The sequence below is a fragment of the Octopus sinensis genome, linkage group LG2, assembly GCF_006345805.1.
Source record: "Octopus sinensis linkage group LG2, ASM634580v1, whole genome shotgun sequence".
Lineage (NCBI taxonomy): Eukaryota > Metazoa > Mollusca > Cephalopoda > Octopoda > Octopodidae > Octopus > Octopus sinensis.
Window position 1 is genome coordinate 83,644,490 of NC_042998.1, and position 27,723 is coordinate 83,672,212.

At 37.5% G+C, this 27,723-nt stretch overlaps 1 protein-coding gene across 1 annotated transcript in view; it reads left to right on the plus strand.

Annotated features, from left to right (window-relative positions):
* The first annotated feature begins 2,798 nt into the window (after positions 1-2,798).
* The window catches only part of LOC115231685 (pyridoxal kinase), a 42,254-nt gene continuing 17,329 nt past the window's right edge, over positions 2,799-27,723 (plus strand). Inside the window, exons 1-4 of the mRNA XM_029801659.2 lie at positions 2,799-3,146; positions 14,262-14,316; positions 14,961-15,065; positions 21,863-21,946. Of these exons, the coding sequence (XP_029657519.1) occupies positions 3,051-3,146; positions 14,262-14,316; positions 14,961-15,065; positions 21,863-21,946 (340 nt within the window). The 5' untranslated portion in view covers positions 2,799-3,050. The remainder of the gene's footprint in view (positions 3,147-14,261; positions 14,317-14,960; positions 15,066-21,862; positions 21,947-27,723) is intronic.

A 27,723-nucleotide genomic window follows, 5' to 3' on the forward strand; every position in this document is an offset into this window, starting at 1 on the left:
CAAAAGACACAAATAGAATAAGTACCACACTGGTAAGTACGCAGGGGCGACCTGTTCGATTAAACCCTTCAAGGCAGGGCACCAGTATAGCCATAATTCAATGACTGAAACAAGTAAAAGAGTAGACGAATTTTAGAGTTACAAAGAGGCAAATTCGGAGTGAGTGGAGAGAACGATCTGAATTTATTTCATTGATATCAATATAATCGTAATCTACAGCCTCGAAAACATATCTCTGAAAATTTTCCGGTCAATATAAAGATCCTCACCCGAGAACAAAAAATAAAAATAACCAACCTGTAGTGTGTTAACAAGTATGTTGAAAACAAATATGAAAAGAAAAGTGCGCGCTGACGACCCAGGGACTTTCGGAAAATTCACAAGACCCGATTTTTCCGTCATAACTTCCGGTAAAATGGATATAAAAAGTTCGAAAAAATTTTTTTAAGAAAGTTTGAAGAAAAAAATAAAATAAAATAACTTTGTCATATTACTGCAGGAAATTACTCTGAAAAAATCTTTGCAGAAAGGTAAGTAGATTGATTACATTATGTTATCTCGCAATCTTGTGAGATTTGGCTGTTATTTCTAACATGTGGATAGCCTGCTTGAAGGCCTAAGGATATATATATATATATATATATATATAAAACTAGCAGTATCGCCCGGCGTTGCTCGGGTTTGTAAGGGAAATAACTATATAAGCATTTTTAGAGAGTTATAGCAAAAAAATGCATTAAAATGGAATAAAAAATGATGGTAATTTTTTTTTAAATCGTTGACTCATCGTAGACATTTTTAGAGAGTTACTTCCCTTATATAATAGCGAAAAATGCATTAAAATGGAATAAAAAATTATGGTAATTTTTTTTTAATCGTTGACTCATCGTAGACATTTTTAGAGAGTTACTTCCCTTATATAATAGCGAAAAATGCATTAAAATGGAATAAAACATGATGGTAATTTTTTTTTAAATCGTAGACTCATCGTAGACGCGCGCTAATACCCAGAAGGGCTCGATATGAATCACGACTATAAGATACCCGGTTTTGGTTAAACTGCACCGCAAAATGTGAGAGTAGTTAGGAATCTAAATCGTAGGAGACAGACACACAACTTCACTCTTATATATAAAGATTTGTGCAACAACTAAAACATTCGGTTGTGCAAATTGTTTGCACAGGAAACCTGCCCTGTGTGGCGATTTTTGCCGTTTTTGTGGATCTGTTTCAGCTTTTTTAGCGATTTCTGTTTTGGCGACTTCAAGCCATGAAATCGTTGTTCTAAAAGAACGCTGGTCTCCTTGACAACGCATTACGACGTTGATTTCCTTACACTCCCTTCCCCACAGCTTCACGAGGGAGGGAAGAAGGTGGAGAAGCAACACAGGTGCAGGCGTGAGCGTGGACGCCAACTCCGCCGCCATCGACACACGAAAAAATATGCATTAAAATGGAATAAAAAATGATGTTAAAATATTTTTAAAATCGTAGACTCATCGTAGACGCGCGCTAATAGCCAGACGGGCTCGATATGAATCACGACTATAAGATACCCGAATTTGGTTAAACTGCACCGCAAAATGTGGGAGTGGTTAGGAATCTAAATCGAAGGGGACAGACACTCACACAACTACAGTTTTATATATATATAGATATTCTGAAAAATTGAAATTTTACTAACCAATTTTTTTCAGAATCGTAATCTTCATATTTTACTACGTATTTCGCAAAAAAAACCCAGAAAAATTTCCGGGAAAAGTGAAAAATAAGAAGGAAGGAGGGGTCATTGAAATTTTGAAAAAGTGATTTAAAAAAAAAATTTGTTTTCAGAATCGGATCCTCCATAACCAAAAACGCGGGACTCTACAACAACAAAAAAAAAAAAAACGAGAAACAAAAACCAATATATATCCATTTTACTGGAGGTTATGACAGAAAAATCGAATTTTCCGAAAGTCCCCTCCCCACCCACCAGGGTCGTCAGCGCGCATTTTTTTTCATATTCGTTTTCCACATACTTGTTAACACTCACCAGGCTGATTAACTTTTTTTTTGTTCCCAGGTGAGGATCGTTATATATATATATATATATATATATATATATATTATATATATATATATATATATACACATATATATATAAACTATATTTATGAGAATTTTATAGGAAATAAAGTCAAGGGTGGAACGCCAAACTAGTTTTGCATTTAGCCTTAGGTCAACTCTGACGGAGATGACGTGAATAAAATACCCTAATCACGAAAGGAAAAAACAAAAACACGTTTTTATTTCTTATTTTTATAACACGAAATACAGTACCCGATATGTCCTTTCCTTATCGTAGGATAAGGTGTGATTTGAGAAAAATTGGCTGCAGTTTCTAGCAAGTGGGACGATACCGTAAAGGCATCATTTATTGAGCCACCAAGATATGTCGTTGATAGCGGCACAGGAAGATGCCAGTAACGAGACAGCTGTATTAACTTGGATACAAATGACCAAATCTGCAATACAAAATACCAACGATTAAGAGAGAGAAAAATTTTGAGTTTTTTTCTTTTTGTATGTGTAACCAGCCTTGGTGATGATTCTATCCACTCGAAAATTTTATGGATTATTTTTATGTCCTTAAAACCTGTTGCTTTTCTTTATATAATATATGTGTGTATAAGTATGTATGTATATATGTGTGTGTGTGTGTGTGTGACTACATGCTAGCTAGAGAGACCTATTAACAATCATAAACAAATAAGTTGATTATGCAATTTGTTCACTAGAGTAGTTTCCCCTCCTTTAAAAACTCGTGTCCTTTTCCATTCAAATAGTCTGTTTCTTACGACATCTGTTGGCGGAGTGCGGAAGCAGCATTTATTATTCATTTACTGGATTGCAATCAGATTTACAATCTTAACGGCAACAGTTCACAACAAAGCTTATTATAAATACAAGATATTCGTCCGTTCTCTTTGTATCGACTGAACGAACCGTCGTTGTACAGTAACAGTTATTTGAGGGTTTTTTTTTTTACCCCTGCCGTCTTCTGTACAATGCTTGATGATCTCGAAATGCCGCGTGTTCTAACCATCCAAAGTACTGTTGTATCAGGCTATGTGGGTAACAAAGTGGCACTGTTCCCTCTACAGGTAAATAGTAATTTATTTCCATGGTCATATTTTTGCTATAACAAATATATATATATATATATATTTATTTATTTATTTGCAGGTGAGGGCATCACCGCCACTCTTTAGTCTTTCTTATTTCCCCCCGGGTTTTTGTTGTTGTTTTTTTGTTTATCAGATGAAAAATATTTCTAATTTATCGTTACTTATATATGTATAATTTATCGTTAGATTTATAAAAGTTACTTTCATAAATTTAATCTCCAAGGTCAGTGGATTATCGAAACGGTAAAGTGCCTGAAAGACCATCATGTGGTATATAGTTACGCCCTTTTAGGTTGTGCGTGCAAATCCCACCAATCTTGACTTTATCGCCCCGGTGTCGATAGTCTTGTGCTAATGTTGTACTTCAATATTTATTTGATTGATTATGCATTCTTATAAAACAGAACTTGCGGGACGCAAATTGTTTGATCTTCTCCATGTAAACATACCAATATCCCCTCCCTTGTATTATATTCCTTAGAATGAACTCCAGACTACGTACTTTCGTGTATTAATCCATTATTTCTTCTTTGAAGTTAAGATAACTATTATAGTCCATTAGATAACGGATCTATACATCAGCCTAATCGTACGAGTCATATATCGAGGCTCGAAAGCCGGGACATATTTTTAAACTACGGTTCTTCTTATAGATTAGCAAGTCTTAGATTTCCTCTAATCTTTAACAGTCGTTTGTCTCAGATAAGATAGTCCTGTTTATTAATTTGTTTACGGGTTTAATTGTATTTTAACGAACTAAAGGTACGGCAAAACAAAGGATGTTTATTTTCAGCTCGAAGGTTGTTATTGTTGACCATTTGTCCGTGTCCTTTTTAAGATAACAGTAGGGTTATGATTCGAGTGTTATTTGGCTGCTATTTCTAGTGGTTCGAATAACTACGTAGTCCTAACGTTTATATACCGTCTAGTCTCACATAAGCCCTGCTCGAAGAGACAGCTGATTAAAAAGGTTCCACTCGTGGTCATCGCTACTCTTATTTTTCGACACTGTGTATCAATGATTATATTATTCAATGCGTCTGGCATTGTTTTGAAAGACTTGTAGGACTTAGAGGGAGATTTGAATATGATTTCTTGCCAGTCGGCCATCTCATGCCGGCTATAATACATTTGTGCAGGCCTGTACATAAACAATACTCGAATATATTTGAAGTGGTTAGTAGTAAAATAACTGAGTAATTTCGTTGTTTTGATAGCATTTTTTTAAAAAGAACAACGGAACATTTACTAGGGGAGCAACTTAGTACTAAATGTAACGACATTTATCCTAAATTTCGATTTAAATAGAGCTTTAGATTTCACCTGACAGCTTATTGATTCCGATAAATAAGCTGTCAAGTCCTAGTGATATATAATTTTTTTTTTGTTTCATTTATTAGACTGCGGCCATGATGGGGCACTACCTTGAGGAATTTTAGTCGAATTAATCGACTCCAGTGCTTATTTTATTTTGTTAAGTCTGGTATTTATTTCATCGAACCGCTAGTCGCGCGGACGTAAACACGGCAACACCGGTTGTCAAGCGATGGTGGACACACACACATCATCATCATTTAACGTTCGCCTTCCATGCTGGCATGGGTGGGACGGTCTGAAAGGCGCCGGCCAGGCAGAAGCCTGCACCAGACTTCTATGTCTGTTTTGGCAGAAATTTTACAGCTCAATGCCCTTCCTAACACCAACGAACCAGCAGAGTGGACTGAGTGCTTTTTACGTGGCACAATCACAGGCAAGGTTTTTACAGCTGGATGCTTTTTATGTAGCACCTGCACTGACAGGGTCACCAAGTAACTTTGCAAGACAAAAGTCTTTTGAGAGGGGTGGGGACATTGGAGGAAGTGATCTTGTGTCAGCTGATGAATGGTTATAGTGAGACAGAGAGACAGAAACAGGTGTCTTGCTGTAGAGAAGGTACAAGGTTACCCAGCCTAAGAGAGAGTGAGATCAGGAATAAGGACAGGAACAAGTGTGCTGCTGTAAAGGGGATACATGGTTACCCAACCTGAGAGAGGAGAAGGAGAGAGTGAGTGGGAGACATCAAAATAGAGATGTTGGCAAAGGGCTAAGCATACTCACATGGGACAGGATCAGAATATAAATGGGATGTTTGAGTAAAGGGAGGGAGAGATATAGATGGTGGTATGTGCCAGGGCATACCCTTGAGGTTTGAAGTGACAAAGGAGCATATTTAGCTTATTTCGCTTTATGAGTTCAATGAAGGCAACAACACAACGGAAAGTGTGCGGAATATTAATGCTGTATATGGGGATCAGACAATAAGTGTAAACCAGTATCAACTTTGGTTTCAGAAACTACAGCCTAGATGAGCCTCATCCTGGAAGATCTGTAGAGCTTGACGAGGACTTCCTGCAAACCCTGGTGGAACAAAATCTCAGAATGAGTTGCTTGAACAATGAATGTACCAATTCACTCATTGATACAGATACACTTGTTTGTGTGTGTGTGTATGTGTGTGTAAATATTTCACTTAGGCATTGTGACACTAACAACCTAGTGTAGAACTTAATATATGTATGTCTCAGAATGAAGCATTAGTTGAGTATAGAGCAGTAATAAGAAAAGAGATGACAAAGGAATATATACATGTGTGTGTGTGTGTTCCCTTCTGTCTATGAAAGGAGGAGCAAGCTCTTTCACACACATGTATGCACACAACAGAACTTCTGTCTACCAAATTTACTCACTGCTTTGGTTGACACGAGGCTAAAGCAGAAGACACTTGCCCAAGGTACCATGCAATGGGACTGACTCCCAAACTATATGGTTGGGAAGCAAGCTTCTTGCCCACTTCGCCATGTCTACACCTGCATATGTAGGTGAAAGGTAGGAGAGTCCAGTTTGCTGGACATTGTTGTAGAGCTGAAAACGAGGCAATTTCTACTCTTCTCCTCTGGAAGCCATCTACTCGCAATACCAGAGGGCGCACACTCTCCTACCCTGATGTAATCTCCAGGGATACAGGCATCCAGCAACAGGACCTCCGTAATGCCATGATGGACCGTGAAGTCTGGCTTAGCATGGTAAATTCCATTGTCTCGACCATGGTCGAACAATGATGATGATATGTATATATGTATGTGTGTGTGTGTTATTTTTAATCAGAGATTATAAAGAGATAATTTATTCATTCATGTGTGTGTGTATTATTTTTGATCAGCAGAATTTACAGTGACTCAAGGGCCAAGAGTTTAATGCCTAGCAGTTATCAAGCTTGTATGTGTATATGTATGTACACACACACACACACCCACTTACACACATTTTCTGTTCTATTTCTACTATCTGTATTACAAAACCCTTAGATAAATAGTACATCTGACCACTTTGCTCATGTAAGTTACTCAAATTAGGTCACAAACATGCACCCCCACCATTACCTTCATCGTTTTTGGTATGTGAAAGTCACTGGTGACAAGGAAACTTCCAGTAAATCTATGTGTGGGTGTGTGCTGTGCTTATGTGAAGATTCTGTTTCCATTGTAAATACAAAAAGTATTAAATTTGACAGAGAATAGAATGCTTCAACAAATATCGTTAGGCATCTCACTATTGTGAGTTCAAACCTCATTGGGATCATTTTCCACCTTTTATATAATATACATCTATAATAATGAATTTACTGTATACAATGCTCATCAGAAAAAGTGGCTAAAAGTGTATGAATAGTACATAGAATGATGCACAGAAAATAAACAGTTAACAAGTTGTTTAAAAGAAAATGTGGGGCTGGGACATCAGGTGTGTTGTTGGCAAATTTCAGGAAGCAGGGAAGTTTTGAAGGATGTAGTGTCTCAACAGTTAACAACTGATGCAGGTAGTTTATTCCCTGCTTCAGCAATTCTGTGTGTGAAAATAAATTTTGTTGCATTTCAGAACTGTCATTTTTTTTTGTTTTGCCAAATAAACACATGCACTTATATATTTGTTCTTCACTCGTTCATTACTGTTTTTTTTTTAATTTTTTAAATTTTAACTCATGACCATTGTCCAGAAATCTTTCGTCACACATCTATATGACCTCTTCAGCGACACTTTTCGATTTTGTGTGTGCTTTTGTCACTGAAGAGGTCACAGATGTGTAATGAAAAATTTCTGGACAATGGACATGAGTTAAAATTTTAAAAAAATAGCAGTAACAAACAAGTGAAGAACAAATATATAGTGCATGTGTTTATTAGCAAAAAGAAAAACAAAAGGCCATCACAAAATACAACAATATCTGTTTCAACACACGATTTCACATCAGGAATCTCGCAACACAAATTGGTAAAAATAAAATTTTATTTTTGATAATAAAAGTAAGTACTAACAAGAGCACTCAGAGAGTGCAAACTTCCACCAAGGTAACACCGTCCTCTCAGTGATTAGCCAGAGATGATTTTTAAAATGAGAATATCTGAAATAAACACAACTGCTCTCACAAACGAGAATACTAAAAATTAACCTGACCACTCTCAAAAATTAAGTAAAAAAAAACAGGAAAAATAATCCAGAATCCTTGTCCAGAACTGGATCAATCCCCAAATCTAATCAGTTTGTGCCAACCATGAGGCCAAACATCCCTGAAAGTTTCATTCAAATCCATCCAGCAGTTCTTGAGATATCTTGTCCACAGACAAAAAGAACCCAACAAACACAACTGAAAACAATACCTCCGCCTTTGCTAAGGCGGAGGTAAATATTACTCTATTAATTAATAAAAGTAAGTACTAAATATTACATTATGGTTAATCCAATTAATTATACTTCATTCTTCAAATTTGTTTGCTTTGGGATTGCTTGGCTTTGGGTTCAGTCCCACTGTGCAGAACCTTGAGTAAGTATCTTCTACTCTATCTCTGGGTTGACCAATGCCTTTTGTATCAGTATGGTACAGGAACTGTGTAGAAACCTGTTGTGTGTGTGTGTGTGTCTATATATGTCTGTTTGTCACCCACTTACCACTGTTTAACCCTTTCATTACTGTATTTATTTTGAGATGCTGTGTTTCTTTCAATCAATTTTAAATATAACAAAGAATTTAGTAAAATAATTTAGTTATCATTAAGCTAGTGTTAGAAACAAATTGTGACTAAGGTTTGGTGGAAGATTTTAATTCAAAACTTATGAAAGCAAGACATTTGTACTACAGAGCCAGAGCTGGTTTCAGCTGGGTTGGTAGCGAAAGGGCTAACAACCACCTTTGGTTTGTTTATATTTCTTGACTTAGTAGTTCAATAAAAGAGATCAACAGAAAAAGCACCAGGCTTAAAAATACATTAGTATTTTGGTTGATTTGTTTGTCTAAAACCTTTCAGGGCAGTGCCCTAACATGGCCACAATCTAATGACAGACATAAGTAAAAGGTAATTGTTTCCCAACCACACGGTTCTGAGTTCAAGTCCCACTGCATGGCATCTGGAACAAGTGTCTTCTACTATAGCCTCAGGCTGACCAAAGCCCTGTAAGTGGTTTTGAAAACTTAGAGGAAAGACGCCCATCATGTGTGTGTATACACATATATATGTATGTGTGTATACCCACACACATATATGTATGTATACACACACATATATGTATGTATACACACACATATATGTATGTATACACACACATATATGTATATATACACACACATGTATATGTATATATACACACACATGTATATGTATATATACACACACATGTATATGTATGTATACACACACACACATGTATATGTATGTATATATACACACACATGTATATGTATGTATATATACACACACATGTATATGTATGTATATATACACACACATGTATATGTATGTATATACACACACACATGTATATGTATACACACTCGCACACATGTATATGTACGTACACACACACACACACGTATGTATGTATATGCACATACACACACACATGTATATGTATGTATATACACACATGTCTATATGTATGTATATACACACATGTCTATATGTATGTACACACACATACATGTGTATATGTATACACACACATGACTCGCTTCTTTCAGTTTCTGTCTGCCAAATCCACTCACATGGCCTATTGCTATAATCTAAGACATTGAACCTAGGACCATGTGGTTGGGTAGCAAACGTTTTGCCACACATCTATGCTTGCACTCATTTGTTTTCCAATGATATTGTTTCATCAGCTTGTTTTCCACTTAAGTCCTCTTTTGCCACTCACTGAGGAGAAAACAGCAGGATGTCACTTATGTGTGTATTTACTCTCGTATCATTTACATAATGATTGAAGTCTTTCTGTGTTGTGCCAATGGGATAATATTTTCTCATTAGTTGCAATAAGATACCACAACTGTAAATATTGATTTCAGCATGGGAAAATCAAACAAGTTTAAAAATATAAAGAAATTTATTGATAAATATGAGTGAGATGAAAAGACACAAAATAAAAGATATAAGAGCGTAGGAGTGGCTGTGTGGTAAGTAGCTTGCTCACCAACTACATGGTTCTGGGTTCAGTCCCACTGCGTGACACCTTGGGCAAGTGTCTTCCACTATAGCCTCGGGCCGACCAAAGCCTTGTGAGTGGACTTGGTAGACGGAAACTGAAAGAAGCCCATTGTATATATGTATATATATATATATATATATATATATATGTGTATGTATGTGTGTGTCTGTGTTTGTGCCCCCAACATCGCTTGACAACCGATGGTGATGTGTTTACATCTCTGTAACTTAGCTGTTCGGCAAAAGAGACAGATAGAATAAGTACTAGGCTTACAAAGAATAAGTCCTGGGGTCGATTTTCTTGATTAAAGGCGGTGCTCCAGCATGGCCACAGTCAAATGACTGAAACGAGTAAAGAGTAAATACTTAGACCTTTTTTTTTTGTCTAAGGCCATTACAATCTTTCAATGAAATCGTGATTTTATGATGTTTTTGAATATTTTTTAATTAATTAATTACATGGTCACATACCATGATGTATTTATTTGTATTCATGCCCAAGTATGTGTGTCTACTTATCAAGTTACACCTCTACCTGCTTGCCTCTGCTTATCTATTCTACCTATCTGTCTATTCTACCCCCTCCCTCCTGAAAAGTAGAAATTGACAGCAACTGCTTTTAGTTCGTTTGTGGAAGGGATTTTGTGATTATAATCTTTTCAAATTGCTGGTGTGTGTGGAGAAGGAGCAAGGGTGTCCTTGTTGATTGACTTTATTGGTTCAAAATGTGGAGCATCGTTTGTTTGTCTGTGAAGATCACTGCAGGAAGTCATGTGTTATGACTTTGTTTTGTGAAGGTGTTTTCTCTTGGCTTTGTAGAGCAGATCTAATTAGGTTAATTGGGGGCTAAAAGTGTATGAAGAGACAGGTGTCTTCAAGTTGGTCCACAATGTGGTGAGATGTTGCTTGGCCTGGTGGAACAGAATAGCATGATACTCCTTTATTCTGTTACTTGTTTTAGTCATTTGACTGTGGCCATGCTGGAGTACCGCCTTAAAGGATGTTAGTCGAAGAAATCAACCCCAGGGCTTATTCTTTGTAAGCTTGGTGCTTATTCCATCAGTCTCTTTTGCCGAACCACTAGCGATGTCAGGTGGGGTTGTCAAGTGATAGCAGGGGGGAAAACACAGACACACATGCACAAATATATACACACATATACGAGGGGCGTTCAATAAGTAATGCCCCTGACCCACTTCCCATAGCAGTAGAGCAACGAAACTTGGCACAGTTATTAGTCTTTTTCTACATAGGAACCACCCAGAGTTACGCATTTCTCCCATCGTTTGATGTGGCTCTGGAGACCGTTTTTGTAGAAGAACCCAGCTTGGTCCTCCAACCTCAACGTGACTTCAGAAATCAAGGCTGCATCATCTGGGAAACGCTTTCCTTTCAAAAACAACTTCATGATTGGGAAGAGGTGAAAATCAGAGGGTGCAAGGTCAGGAAAGTAGGGGGGGATGGGGAGGAGTTCATAGCCATACGCCTGTGCTTCTGATCTGGCGACAAGCGAGTTGTGGACCGGAGCGTTGTCCTGCAGGAGGAGGATGCCTTTGCTGATCTTGCCTCGCCTCTTGATTTTGATAACTTCTCTTAATTTCCTCAAAAGTGAAGCATAATAGGCTCCTGCAATTGTGGTACCCTTTGCCAGGAAATCTGTCATCACTACTCCGTCCTGGTCCCAGAAGACTGTGAGCATGACATTGCCAGCGGAGGGCTGCACCCTTGCCTTCTTTGGAGGGGGTGAGTCACGGTGCTTCCACTGCATTGACTGGGCTTTGGTCTCTGGATCATCGTGATGGACTCCGGTTTCATCCTGTGTAATCAGTCTTTTGAAAAATTTTGACTCATCTTCTTGGCACATCTCCAAATTCACCCTCGAGCACTCGACGCATTCTTGCTTCTGGAAAGGCATGAGCAACCTGGGAATCCATCTGGCAGACACCTTTTGCATATGCAAATGGTCATGAATGATAGTTTCCACAGACCCGGTACTAATCTTGACCTCATGGGCTATTTGGCGAATAATTATGCGTCGATCTTCCAAAATGGCAGCCTCAACTTGACGGACAGATGCCTCATCAATGGTAGAAGGAGGCGACCAGATCTGGGAGCTGTTTCCACAGAGTTCCGACCATGTTTGAATTCACGATGCCAGCGTTTTACAAGGTCATATGATGGGGCATCATCACCATAAGTTACTTTCATTTCATCAAAAGTCTCCCGTGGTGTGCGTCCTTTCAAATACAAAAATCGGATCACTGCTCGACACTCAACAGGCTCCATTTCACACTTGACTCGGTTCAAACACCTGTAAATCAGAAACCACAATTAATTCAGTGCTGTAATTTGCCACTTAATCTATAGAGATATAAATGATTGCACATGCAAAATTTCAGCTAGATCAAACAACTGCAAGTGGGTCAGAGGCATTACTTATTGAACGTCCCTCGTATATATATATAAGACAAGCTTCTTCCAGTTTCCCTCTACCAAATTCACTCACAAGGCTTTGGTCAGTCCGAGGCTATAGCAGAAGGCACTGGCCCAAAGTGCGATGCAGTGGGACTGAACCCAGAACCATGTGGTTGGGAAGCAAGCTTCTTACCACACAGCCATGCCTGCACCTATGATTAGCAAATTTGTATAGGAATTGATGAGCAACTTGCTTGTGGTTGAATGTGTTTGTGGGTGAAGAACAGTTGGTGTGTGGTGTTAGTAGCATTTCATGTCTCACAGTTATATGCATTCATATATGGAGGTACATTCATACATAGATGAGTTACACACAACATACAAGCATTTACAGATATGCTAACAAAATATACAGTTTTAAATGACATGCACTATACATAAAATACATGTGGAATCAATGCTAACACTGCTTACTTGTTAAAATTGCTCTTTTCATTTGATGCTGAATATCCATATTTATGTTTGTGGCTCTAACTTTCTGCAAGTAAAATCTCATTTTTATATCTAAAATTGGATTTGAAGCTTCTTCAGGGGAATAGCTTAGAAACAATGAGAGAAAATTTACTATTGCATATAAATACAATAATAAATGGAATAAAATTTAATAAAGTAAATTAATTCTGCCCTGAAATACATTAAACACTTACCTACAGTGACAATGAGAAATTGAGAAATATAAATGTAAAATAGAATGAAATCAAACAAGAAGCTTCATATTCAGTTTTAGCTACCATAAAAAGTCAATGGTTTTGCTCACAGAAACATGTTTATCTGAAGTTATAAATGCAAATTTATGTACAGCTGTTTTGTATGAAATGAGGTTATTTAATAATGGGGAAGCAATATTAGAGTCGGAATTCAGAATATAATTTCTCTGGAGCTAGTTTGTTCTAGGACCTTGAATTAGTTTCAAATTTGATTGTAAATTCTGTTCAGACTTTTCGTTTTTTTTTGTGTGTGTGTGTGTGTGTGTTGTTTATTCTGTAATCAATGATCAAGTACCCTCAGCCATAAACCCACTTCAAGTGCTATTATCATTTAAAGCAATAAAGTAAAACTTTTCCTATTTTACTATCTTCTGGCTTGTTTCAATCATTAGACTGTGGCCATGCTGGGGCACCACCTTGAAAAGTTTAATCAAACAGTACTTATTCTTTTTTAACTTTGGCACTTAATCTATTGGTGGACATCAGAACATCCAGACTTACCTAAATTTTTTTTCTTCTTCCAAGCTCTTAGAATTCATAGGGTTGGTTCTCCAGTATCTATGGCATATAAGTGAATGGGACCCCAGTTCATTGCAGGGTTCAAAGTCTACAATTTCAAGAAGAGGGGGCAAGTCAATTACATTCAACCCAAATAGTTGACTGGTGTTTTATTTCATCAACCCTAAAGTAATGAAAGGCAAAGTCAACTTCCATGGGATTTGAACTCAGAATGTAGAATACCAGAAATAATACCACTAAGCATTTTCTGCCAGCTCATATTATCACTTGATTAATGTATTTCAGAGAAGAATTAATTTACTTTATCAAATTTTATTCCATTGAAGGCAGCAAGCTGGCAGAATCATTAGCACACCGGGCAAAATGCTTGGCGGTATTTCGTCTGGCGCTACATTCCAAGTTCAAATTCCGCTGAGGTTGACTTTGCCTTTCATCCTTTCAGGGTCAATAAATATTAAGTACCAGTTGCGTACTGGAGCCAATCTAAGTGACTGCCCCCACCCTACCCTGTCCCCCCAAATTTTGGGCCTTGTGCCTAGAGTAGAAAGGAATTATTAGCATGCCAGGTGAAATGCTTAACAGTATTTCCTCTGTCTTTATATTCTGAGTTCAAATTCCACTGAGATTGACTCTGCATTTTGTCCTTTCAGGGTCAATAAGATAACTAGTTGAGTGCTGGGATTATTTTAATCAATTTTGTCCTTCCCTCAAACCTGCTGGCCTTGTGTTAAAATTTCAAACCATTTTTTATTCCATTGGTAAAGTTCAGATTTCATAGTTATGATTCATTGAAAATAAAGTTATCATTGACTATTATGTTTGATGTTAACGTATTTGTTACTTACTGAAATCACTTTTGTTTCTTTTCCCTACATCAGCTCCATGGATTTGAGACAAGTGCCATTAACTCTGTTCAACTCTCAAATCATACAGGTAGGTCATATCATTATTTTGATATTCACTTTTCCATGCTGGCATTGATCTGACTAATATCATTCATGGATAACAACAAATATTCTAGTGGTCGATGACAGTACTGCCTGAGTGGCACATAAAAAGCACTATTCGAGCGTGGTCGATGCCAGTGCCAGCTGACTGGTCCCATGCTGGTGGCACTTAAAATGCACCATTCGAGTGTGGTCATTGCCAGTGCCACCTGACTGGCTCCCGTGCCGATTGCTTGTAAAAAGTACCATTGAAGCATGGTTGATGCCAGTACCACCTGACTGGCCCTTGTGCCTGCGACACATAAAAGGCACTCACTACACTCTCAGAGTGGTTGGCATTAGGAAGAGCACCCAGCTGTAGAAACTTTGCTAGATCGGATTGGAGCCTGGTGCAGCCTTCTGGCTTGCCAGTCTTCAGTCAAACCGTCCATATATAATATATTTAATGTAGTCATTTGTTTTGGCTGGTCAGAAAGTAACATATTGCTGCTTAAAATATTTTTGTGACCTATGAAAAACTGACCGATATGTATGGATTTATCACTTCAGCTAGCCTGAGTAAAAGGTGAAAGAGCTGTTCTAGTGCTGCTTTGTTATAAACACACACGTCTATTTCCTTAATTTCTACAGGTTATCAATATTTCAAGGGTCAAGTACTTGGTGCTAAAGAGATTGACGAGTTATATGAAGGGCTCAAGCTGAACAAATTAAACAGTTTCTCTTTCATTCTGACAGGTAAGTGTAAATCTAAAACAAAAGCAAATTTTCCTAAAATTTTTATTGCATATTAAAGAATGAAAGTTGAATTGTTTACAGGAGTGGGTCAGACAATACCAAGGTGAACAGGCTTCCTGTACAGCTATGATGTGTCAATGATCAAGTCACCATTCTCTAGCTATTTGGACTGGTGACTCTGTTCTATTTTAATGTTGGATTACCTACTGGAATGTTTTTGGTTCAAATACATTTCAAAGATTCTTTTGTTGTGAATGTGAGTAATTCACTTAATTCAACAATAATCCTAGCATGCTCATCTGTTGAAAGCACCTGGGAATGTTATCTATCATACATGTATATGTGTGTGTGTGCCTTATCCATATATAAATTCTCTCTTTTGCTTATATATATTTATAAAACCAGGGCTTAGCACAGACTCAAAAACTCCCATCCCCTCAGGGCTTATGAGCCATTATGTGACTCATTATCTTTCAGCAATTATGTTCTTTCTAACAGTTTGTGAAAATTTTTGAATTTTTGGTTTTGTCTTTGCTAACCTGAGATAGAATCTCTGGAAACAGACTGGACAAATCAAAAGCATGTTCAGAAGAAAGGCACAAAAGTTGAAGTTGGTAGTACAAAATATTTAAATTGAAACAAAAATAAATCTCAGAAATTTATATATATATATATATATATACATATAAAAGTAAATAAATGGCACAACGAAGCACCGATACTTACTGGAAAATAGCGAACGTAATAAATACGACGCTAATGTATAGCTTCACTGCGTATGTACTAGTAAAGATGCGTGTGTGCAACAAACATTTTTTCATGTTTGTTGCACACACGCGTCTTTACTAGTACATACGCAGTGAAGCTATAAATTAGCGTCGTATTTATTACGTTCGCTATTTTCCAGTAAATATCGGTGCTTCGTTGTGCCATTTATTTACTTTTATATGTATAATTTTACCCTTACGGGCTATAATAATAATAATAATAATAATAATAATTGTGTACAGTGCTCAGGTGCACTACAACTCATCTAAAGTGTATATATAATCAGGTGTAGTTTCGGCGGATTTCGGAAAGCATGAGGCCTTAAAAGATGCAGTGTCATGGCAGTCAACAACTGACACAGGCAGTTTATTCCATGCTTCAGCAACTCTGAGCGTGAAAAAATGTTTCCGAAAGTCATGGGAGCTGTATGTTTTCTGACTTTGTAGGCATGTCCACGTGTGTTAGACACATGGAGATCAAAAAGGTGTTCAGTGTTGTTGTTGGTGAGGTGGTTGATAACTTTGTGGGTGTTTACCAAGTCCGTCGCCAAATGCCGGAGCTTCAGTGAATCCATGCCCAGGGAAACAAGGCGCTCAGAATATGGTAGGTGTCTGATGGAGGGTATGCGTTTGGTTGCACGTCTCTGGACAGATTCCAGGAGGTCAATGTTCTGTGCAAGATAGGGGTTCCAAACTGATGATGCGAATTCCAAGTGTGGTCGTACCATAGCTGTATACAGTTTTAAATAGATGGCTGGAGAGCGGCTAACAAAAGACCTGCTGAGTGATGCCAAGACACCCTCGGCCTTCCTGACAATCTTAGAGATATGCTTTGACCAACGCAAATCACTGCTGACAGTGATGCCTAGGTCACGCTCGCAAGAGGATTTCTTGATATCAGTGTTGTGGAGGGAGTATGTGAACGCAGGGTTTTTTCTCCCAAAATGCATGGTGGTACACTTGTCCACAGCCAGTTTCAGTTGCCAGTCTGTGATCCATTGCTGCATTGTGTCTAGGTCTGATTGCAGGAAAGAGTTGTAGACATCAGGATCTGTCCTCTTGATTTCAAGGTACAGCTTGATGTCGTCTGCATATTTCAATACTGTGGCATTCTTTAAATTGGCATCTATGTCGTTAATGTATGCCACAAACAAGAGGGGACCAAGGACAGATCCCTGTGGTACACCCGATGACATCTCATATGGTGTAGAGTGCTGTCCTAGAACTGTGACTACCTCCTTTCGGCTGAGGATGAAGGATTTCAACCAGTTAAAAAGGTTTAAAAATTGCTTTACTGGAAAGCAATACTCTCGTATTGCATTACTATTTTCATATATATATATATATATATATATATATATATGAGATCCTTGTCTTGCAAGCTCATTGAGGCTGGTGCCACATATAAAGTGCTAGTGTTGGTCCCATGTAAAAAGTACCCAGTACACTCTGTAAGGTGGTTGGCATTTGGAAGGGCATCTTGGCTTAGAAGCCATACCAAAATACAATTGGAGCCCAGTGCTGTGCTATGGCTTGCCAAACCAAGGTACATAACTCTAGCTGGCTTGGATGGAGTGAATTCTGGAGTCTGAAGAAACTGGTGTTGGTCTGTGTTGCAGAGGGAATGTAGAATCAGATGATACTTCAAGTAAGAGGTAAAAGTAGAGAAATAACAAACAGAGAGAACAACAGACAAAGCAGTAACACCTTGAAAATAATAGTTTAATTGTTGTAAGGGGACATCTTGATCCTCATCATTATTTAACGTCCACTTTGCCATGGTTGTATGGGTCAGACAGAATTTATTCTAACAGACTTTCTACTACTGGGTGCCCTTCCTGTTTCCCAGCAAAAAAATATTCTCATGGCCAGACATTTTTTAAGACTAGAAATTAATGATCTCACTTATATGATGGTGAGGCTCATTTACAAGGAGTACACACACACACACAGGTTTTATTTTCTGTCTACCATATCCACTCATAAGACTTTAGTTGGCCCAGGGCTATAGTACAAAGGACTTGCTCTAAATATTGTGCAGTGGGACAGAACTCAAGACCACATGGTTGGAAAGCAAATTTCTTAGCCATACATGCTTTCAACTAAGCGTAAAGAGTTGAGTAGCAGTGATATTGCTACTAGGCCTGTAATTACGTGGGTAAATAACTGAAGTGAAGGGGTAAAGTGACAGCATGAGAGAAACCTAAGGTGGGAGGTGAACAAAAAAGGGGGAAGCTAGTAATTGCAGAGGGAATGTAGAATCAGATGATGCTTCAAGCAAGATGTACGAGTAGAGAAATAACAAATAGAGAGAACAGCAGACAAAGCAGTTACACCTTGAAAATAATAATAATGGTTTCAAATTTTGCCACAAGGGCAGCAATTTTGGGGAAGGGATGAAGTTGATTACATTGACCCCAGTGTTCAACTGGTACTTATTTTATTGACCCTGAAAGGATGAAAGGCAAAGTCGACCTCAGTGGAATTTGAACTCAGACTGTAGCAGTAGACGGAATGCCATTAAGCATTTCACCCAGCGTGCTAACGATTCTGCCAGCTCACCACCTTTGGAAAGTAATAATAATAATTCTTATTACTATATGCACAAGACATGAAATCTTGTGAGAGGGAGCTAGTCAATTACATCAACCCCAGTGCTCAACTGGTACTTATTTATTAACCTGAAAAGGATGGACAACAAAATTGACATCTAAGTATTAAAAACCAGAAGGAATGCTGCTAAGCATTTTCCCAACATGCTGTTCTGCCAGCTTACCACCTTATTATTAGTAATAGTAAAATAATAATAATGATAAAAAACACTGGTTCAGTCCATTTAGTTGTAAACATGTTTGATGGTGTAACAGGTCCTTACTGTAGGATTGGTGGAACATTGTAAATTATCAGTTCAATGTGTGTGGCGACAATGTTGCCACTGTATGTTTTAACCAATTCTATTATCACATCACCAATATGGACATATTATGAATAAACTATATATGTTATAAATTATTTCTCATTATAAGTTCACTATATAGTTGTCACTCATTTTATATGTATTATAGATTAAGGAAGTCTGATATTTGATGTGTTCTTCCCCCCCCCCCAATTGTGTGTGTGTTAAATATATCTTTTTGTAACTCAGACATTGGATGTGTAGTTAAGATGTTTGATTCTCATCCATATGGCTTCAGGTTCAATCCCACTGTAAAGCACCTTTGGCAAGTGTCTTATACGATAGCCCCCAGGCTAGCCAATGTCCAGTAAAGGAATTTAAATGTTTACAATCTACACCAAGCTACAATTATGAACGGTGACATCCTTATTTGTGACTTAACTGAAACTGGTGACATTTGTTGATATTTGCTGTGTTCTAGTCCTGAACTTCTGAATTCCTCATCATCATCATTTAACATTGCTTTCCATACTGACTTGGGTCAGATAGTTTGGCAGGAGCTAGCAAGCCAGAGGGTTACACCAAGCGTGTTTTGACATGGTTTCTACGGGTGCAATGCCTTTCTGACTGCCAACCACTTTACAGAATATACTGGGTGCCTTTTACATGATACCGGCATAGGTGCTTTATTTAAAACAAGGTGTCTGAACAGATGATTTTTTTACGTGGGACCAGAACAGGTGCCTTTTTACATGGCACCAGAACAGGTGCCTTTTTACATGGAGCCAGAACAGGTGCCTTTTTATGTGGCACCAGTACCAGCAGGGTCACAAAAACAATGAAAAATCCCTTACTTGAAAAGTTGGTTATGTTTGACAACAGGAAAAGCTTCTGACTATAAAAATCATGCCTGAAATACCTCCCTCAATCACATCAAAGCTGTGCTTAAATGAATGAGTGAATTTCTTTTTGTTCAACAATTTTTATTCCTCTGTATAGTTACTGTTTTATGGTTCAGGTTGACCGTTGAAATTTCTCAGTACTAAGGTTGACTTATTGTTTATATTCTTTTTTTATATTTTCTGAATGAAATCCACATTACCTCTGTCATTAAAGAGTGTCAGAAACTAAAAAAATGCAATGAAATCTTTCTTTCAAATACTAAAATTGTCTATATTTGATAATAAAATTTTACGTTATGAGAGAGGTTTTTTTTCAATTAAAATGTACCTGAATGTCTAAATTCAATGCTTCTGGTTAACACTTCATAAAATACATGTTTATTATGTTGCACTGGCACGAGTTCTTATTTATGTGTCTTCACTGACAGTTTCATGTCATTGGCTTACTATGCTATTTTACATATCAAGCTTTCTATTCTAGTTTTGTTTTTGTTGTTGTTTTCTTAACTTCTATCATTTACTTCTTTATGTATTAATGTCACAAATATAGTCAATCTGGGATTGATCTGATATCATTTTATGCATTGTATGTGCCCTTAGAAAACCTGTCTTTTGGGGGGCTGTTTTTTTTTTTAATTGCTAAGAATCTATCTACACTAACTGGTTAGTCATGTTTTTTGTATCCAATGTATACCTATTTTAATTTTGTCTATATCTATTTGTGTGTATGCATGCACACACACACACACACACACACACACACACACACACACACATGCTTGTATATAAAGACATCATTGTGTGGTTAAGAAATTTGTTTCCCAACCACATGGTTTCTGTTTCTGTCCCATTGGGTGACACAATCGGTGGGCGTCTTCTGCTATAGCCTCAGACCGGCCAACACCTTGTAAGAAGATTTGACTGACAGAAACTGAAAGAAGTCCTTCGATATATTTATATATGTTTGTGTGTGAGGGAAATTGTGTTTGTGTTTGTATCTCCTTGTCTTGACATCACATGCTTGTTGTAACTCTGCTTTTCCATGCATGCATCAATCAGATGGAATTTGTTGAGAGAGATTTTCTATGGCCAGATGCCCTTCCTGTCACCAATCTTCATCTATTTCTAAGTAAGGTATTCTTTCCTCATGGCCAAACATGTTTTCGCAAAAGATTGGAAATAAACAACACCACTTGTTGGAAGCTCTGTAAAGAATCATGCTCACTTGCTTCCTTCTTGGCAAATATATATAAACAACAACAATATCATTTTAATGTCCACTTTTCCAGACCTGCCTGGGTCAGATAAAATTCATTGGGCCAAATGCTCTTCCTATCACCAACTCTCTCTTGTATTCAAGCAAGTTAATATTTCCCCTTGGATGAACATACTTTCGTGGAAGATTGGAAACAAATGACACTGCTTTTATGACAATGACACTCGTTTACAGTTATCACACTGTATCAAGACAATTACATACATGCACACATTCATGTACTCACTCACACTCTCTCTCACCAAATCCACTCATAAGACTTTGGTTGGCCCAAGGTTATAAGCGAACACTTGCCCAAGGCACTATACTGTGGGACAGAACCTCAAAGTACATGGTTCCAAAACAAAACTTTTAACTACAAAGCCATGCCTATACATACATACATACATATATATATGTCAAAGAGTGGATGAACTCAGGGTCAATGACCATCCAACAACCGGGATTGCGAGGTCCTTAGTCTTTTAGATATCTCCCTAGGAGAAGGAAAACCCTAATGTAACTAACTCCTGCAACGTCATTTACATCCAATGATGTAGACTATATCTTCCTTTTGGGCAAATGCATACACTTCTTAGAGGGTAGGATAGGCCCTGTGCAAGACATTTTTCACCTTTAGACAAGGCATCACTTGATTTTAACATTTCTCAGTATATAAATGCTATAAATTGGAGCTGTTAATATTTTATTTAAGTTCTTTAGTAATTTATAATCGTTTTATTTAGTTTTATTTTGGTGACTGTCTTGATTCACAAATATTGCATTATAAAGCGTCTGCTACTGTATTTAAACTCTACCTGACCATTTACCTTTGTCTATTCTATGTCATTTCTGGAATTAATTTAGACATGGGAGTTGATAAAACCTGTTTTACTTAGCCTTTTCTTTCATTTTTTTTTCTTATCCCTTACATTTCTTTATGGTTTATTATTTTCTACTTGGTATGTTATATACAGGTTACATGGCCTCAAAATCTTTTCTGGAAAAAGTGGGTGAAGCAATACGAGAAATGAAACAAGAAAATCCTAACACAATATATTGTAAGACTCTGTTTTCTCTTTTCATTTGTTTCTTCTTTAAGTCCCAGCTGAAGATATGATAATATAAAAACACCTGCCCAACAATGGAAGGTCTCTAAGTTCATGCTAATTAACTTTTTTGCTGAATTGAAAACCTATAAAAAGAGGGTGTGTGTCCTATTAATTGCCATTTAAAAAAAAATATTTTGTATCCAGTTTTCAATGCTTACAGATTAAATATTTTTATCCTTGCTTTAAAAAAAAACGATATAAATAGTTTTATCTTCATGGTTGCTCTACTGAAACTGGGTGAGGGTTGTCGGTTTGAGAGAATAACATGCAGCTTGTTACAATTTCATGTATAGAATAAAACTTAAACCTCCATTCATTGTATTTCTAAATGTTGAATGACAGAGTTAAGCCGGATAACATCTACTATAATAATGCTCTTGTGTTTTTCTCTGTCACAACATATGAATGAGAAAGGAAAGGGTGATAGATGAATAAGGAAGGAAGGGGTGACGGCAAAGTGGTAGTGGGAGTGTTTCAACTATATGTGAGTATATGTGTGTGTATGTAAAAGGAAAGTATGTGAATGTGTGTGTGTGCAATGGAAGTGGGATGGTGAACATTCAACACTGAAAAGAAATATCAAACAGCGTTTTAACTCTGTGTGAGTATATGTGTGTATGTGTGTGCATGTACAAGGGAGTGTGTGAATGTTTGTATGTGTGAACCAGTGTTCTTTCAGTAATGAATGATGATCGATGTCACACCTCAAAAGACAACCATTACATAACATTCACAAGTATATTAATTTGATTTACCATCCATGTTTATATATAAAAATACTACAATTAGCCGTCATTTTTGACGGTACAGGGCCAGCTAGTAAATAAATAAAATGCACTTCTTCTTTCTTGGATGGTCCTTCAAAAATGATATTAACAACAGAACTTCATCTTAAAACAGATGTGATCAATTTAGCATTAAATTGCAACCTTAGTTGAATTACTACTTCAGAAGCGCAGTTATAAGTACGGACTTACCCTGATTCACCATTATTCCCATGTCTGCTCTGACCTGGATCCTAGTTATGGGTTAAACAGCAGAATTCAGTCAAGTGCCTTGGGGTTGGTCCTTAGACATGTTTCACTTAGGCCCACCATTGATGGACATGCACTGATGTCAAGTGAATCAGTCATCCAGCCTGACAATTACTTAGGACCTGTTCTTCAAGAATAAACATGAGAGAGCAGGAGATTAGTGCAGGGAATTGTAAATAAACCAACAGAAGGCAACAAGATGTTCTTTGATGCTGGCTATCAATAACAGCACCAACAGAAAAGAAAAGAAAGTCCCAACTCTGAAAACAGAGAGGAAGTTGTCACAGATCTTGATCAAGAACAAGGATCACTTTACACCAATGAAGTACAGACAACTGACTCAACACTTACAGTAAACTACCACACATGTACAATCTCCCTAAGATTCACAAGGATGGTATTCCATTAAGAACTATAGTGAGCTGTAGAGGTTCAGCATGTCATCTACTGAGCCGCTTCCTTGTGGATATAATCAGTCCATTAGCAGGAAAGTCAACATCATACATAAAGAATTCCACCCACTTCACAGAATTGATCAAGGATACTCCCATTGAATCTAACCAAATGGTGAATCTAGATGTGATAAGCCTGTTCGCCAAAGTCCCAACGTTGATACAGGAAAAACTAGTGACAGACACCCATCTAAAAGGATGCACTAGTATACCAATAAGATACTTGATGGAAATGTTGACCTTCTGTGTAGAAACTACCCACTTCAGTATGGACACTGATATATATCAACAAGAAGAGGGTTTGGCTATGGGTTCGACATTATCACTGTTAATAGCCAATATATACACGGAATACTTTGAGAATTTGGCTTTAGGATCAATACCACTAAAACCAACATGATGGCTACGATATGTTGATGACACCTTTATACTCTGGCCCCACTAGGAAGATGTCCAAGTGCTGTGAGATCATGTGAACTCAATAAAGCCATCCATATGGTTCACAATGGAAAAGGAAAAAAACAATCAGCTGGCATTCCTGGATGTATTAATAACATGCACCAAGTATGGATTCAGGACATCCATGTACCGCAAGCCAACCTTTACTGGACAATGCCCCAACTTCAATTCCCACCTTCCATACAGTGTAAAGAGAAGGATTGCTCAGTGCTTAAAACATTGTGCAAATAATATAAGTAGTGATCGTGATACACACCACGAAGAAATGATCTGTTAAGCAACAGCTACCCCAAAAGTATACTATCCACTCAAATTATGAAGAAGAGAGAGGATGAGGCTAATAAACTGTCCACAGTCTGTCTATCCTATGTGAAAGGCCTCTCTGAAAAGATACAAAAGATATACAGCCCATATGACATCAGGATAGTATTCAAGAGTAATACAGCACTTCACAAATATCTCCTTCAAGTAAAACCAACAATAGAAGAGAATATGGCCAAAGATTGCATGTAATCATCCCATGCAGCTGTGGTTGGTGATACAAAGGCGAAACATGCCGCCCCCTCAAAATAAGGGTAGACAAACATCGCAAAGCTGTGACACGAGGAGATATTGATAAATCAGGTATAGCTGATCATGTATGGAAAAATGGAGACCACCTCCCCCTGTGGGATGAAGTTAAAATAATAGACAGAGAACACCACTGGAAAATACGAAAACTAAAAGAAGCAGCACATAGCTAGGACACAACAACCTCCTAAGCAGACCGAGTGCAGATATGAGCAGCATATGGGAACCAGTATTAAGGAAGGATAGAAAAATATTAGATTTAATAGCCCTAAAATTCACTCCATAATTGCCCACAGGCATATGGCATAGTGGTTAAAAGTGCAGGCTTCTAAACCCAAGATTCCAAGTTCGATTCCAAGCAGTGACCTGAACAATAATAAAAATAATAATAATAACATCGAAAAATACCTTTGGAATGAGAACCCAGGTTCGAATTTTCCCCAAGACACCTGAAGAAGGCTGGAGGGTATATCAGCCCAAACGTTGTGTTAACAAACAAGATGAGGACAAATATCCTTCAAATGTAATAATGTACATAATTCCTCATCTCTTAAATATAGTACAGCAGTGAATCAAGACTGAAATTAATGAACTGTTGTTGTTGTTTAATTCCAGCTTAGTTTAGTTGAATAGTTGAAGCAGATCTATGATCAAAGATGCTCCAACTGTGACCATCCAATTCTAAAATGGGTTCTTATAAGCACTCAGCTCATGCTATATAGTGGTTGGCAATAGGAAGAGCATCCAACCATAAGTTGGCCAACTCCATGACAAACTATCCAACCTATGCCACCCTGGCATTTCACCGACAATCTGTCATTCTAGCCTCTTCCTGTTTACTCCCGCTTTCTTTTCTATAATGTGACTGGCCTTGTAGGTTTCCTACAGCATGAAATCTGTTCTGTTCTGGCACTTATCTTTCTAACTTGAACCCCTCACCTCATAGCATGCAGCTGACTTCCTCTGCTGTAGTCCAACTCAGTCAAAGGGGATCTTAGTCTTGCAAACGGTTTGGTGGCCTCCCTAGTAATGCTGGTGTCACAAAAAGTGCTTGGTACACTCTGTAAAGCAATTGGCATTAGGAAGAGCATCTTGTCATAGAAATCATGTCAAAACAGAGACTAGAACACAATGCAGTCATCAGATCTGTTGGATCCTGTCAGACCATCCAGCATGAGAGCTGGACATTAAATGATAATGTATTCATGTATATGCATGTAGGTATATACAGGTCGGCCCAAAAGTAGGTTTACAGTTATTCAACTATCTCTTCTGCATTCATATATTAACAGTTTAGATCTTAAATATAAAAAAAAAATTATGCTAATTTAGGTAATCTTGTCAAGCTCTCTTCCCACTTTTTAAGATAGAAATTTAAATGTAATAAAATGTTTTAAAAGAAATTTAAAGTGCCAACGTGATAACTGTAAACCTACTTTTGGGCCACCCTGTATGTTAGGGTGAGATCTGGATGTTATACCTAGCATGGCAAGTCCAGTGTAGTCTCCTGTTCGATTTGTAGTTGTGTGCAAGGTACATAACTCTATTTGCCTTAGCTATGTTTCATTTTTGATGTTTAATTGCTAGAAATGCCATCCAGCTGTATGAAAATGAACGAACCACAATAAGCTCACTTTTCCTCTTTCATGTAATGTTAGCATAGTAAATTATTTGAAGAGTAAACCTATTCATGTATATGTGTGTGTGTGTGTGTCCATCTGTTTATTGAATGGTTCTAATGTATACGTATGTATATTTATGTGAATGACTTACAGAAAACAAGTTGCATGAAACTGCTTTTTGTTGGAGGAAAACTATTTTGATTTAATGCTAAACAGTGAATTTCTTTTCTCCATCTTACTACAATCTAAGATACTTCAGGCTTTTTGTTTATGTTAGTGGGGGAAGAAAAAAAGATTGAGAGGCAGGATAATGGATGGATAGAACCATTAGAACATTGGAGAAAATGCATTGCTGTATTTCTTTCGGCTTTTTATTTTTTGATTTCAAATCCTCCTAAGGGCATTTTTACCTTTCATCCCTCCAGAGGTCTGAAAAGAATAAAGTGCCAGTGTTTGGTAAGTAGTAGATGAGGTGATGGTATCAACTAGCCCCTTCCCTCAAAACTGCTGTTCTTGTATCTAAATAAGATACCATTGTTCTTTAAACTGGTGGAGTCACTGATTTGCAGTATTTGTTCCTGGACTTGACATTCTGATTTCAAATCCTGCTGAGGTCATCTTTGCTTTTCATCCCTCCAGGGGGCCAATAAGAATACAGCACCAGTGCTAGTCAAAAGGCATAATGGTATCAACAGACCCTTTCACTCTAAAATTGTTGGCCTTGTATCTAAATAAACCTTTATTATTCAAACTGGAGGAATCATTAGAGTGCTGGAAAAATTGTCTTGCAGTATTTATTCTTGGACTTCACATTCTGAGTTCAAGTCCTACTGAGATCAACTTACTCTTTCATCCCCACCACCTCTGGGATTGATAGAATAAAGGACCAGTCAAGTACTGGTGTCAGTGTAATTGACTAATCCCATTCCCTTAAAATTGCTGACATTGTCCAAAAACTATAATTACTACTATTAAAGTGGCAAGCTGGTAGAGTCATTAGCACAGCAGGCAAAATGCTTCACAGCATTTTGTCAGTTTTTACAATATCAGTTCAAATTCCACCATGGTTGACATTGCCTTTCAGCCCATCAGGGTTGATGAAATAGTGTCAGCTGAGCCCTAGGGTTGATAAAATAAGTACCAGATGAGTAATGGAGTAATGAACAAAATTTTAGGCTTTCTGTCTTTTGGAGAAAGGATTATTATTATTATTTTATTGTCTTTGCACAGCTTCTAACACTGCAGATATACTATGGTGTCAGCTGTTCACCAGTAAACTAAGGTAGCACCCCTTATTTTTCGAGCACCATCCAGAGTATTTGAATGGTTCCAAACAGTGCTGTTTTCTGCAAGTGCTCCACCCTTATTGCAGCCCCTATTTCTTCTATGTACTTCTTGAGATTTTTACTCACAATCACAACTGCCTAACCTCCCAAGCTAATCTGTCATATCCATCGCCTTTTCTTTCTTCCTTATCGCATACCTTGTCAGCTGGGTACACTATATCTATGATTCAGCATCGTTTGCTTTCTTTCTCAATTAACACGGTCTGGTTTCCTATTCTCTATCTTATTTTTATTATTATTCAT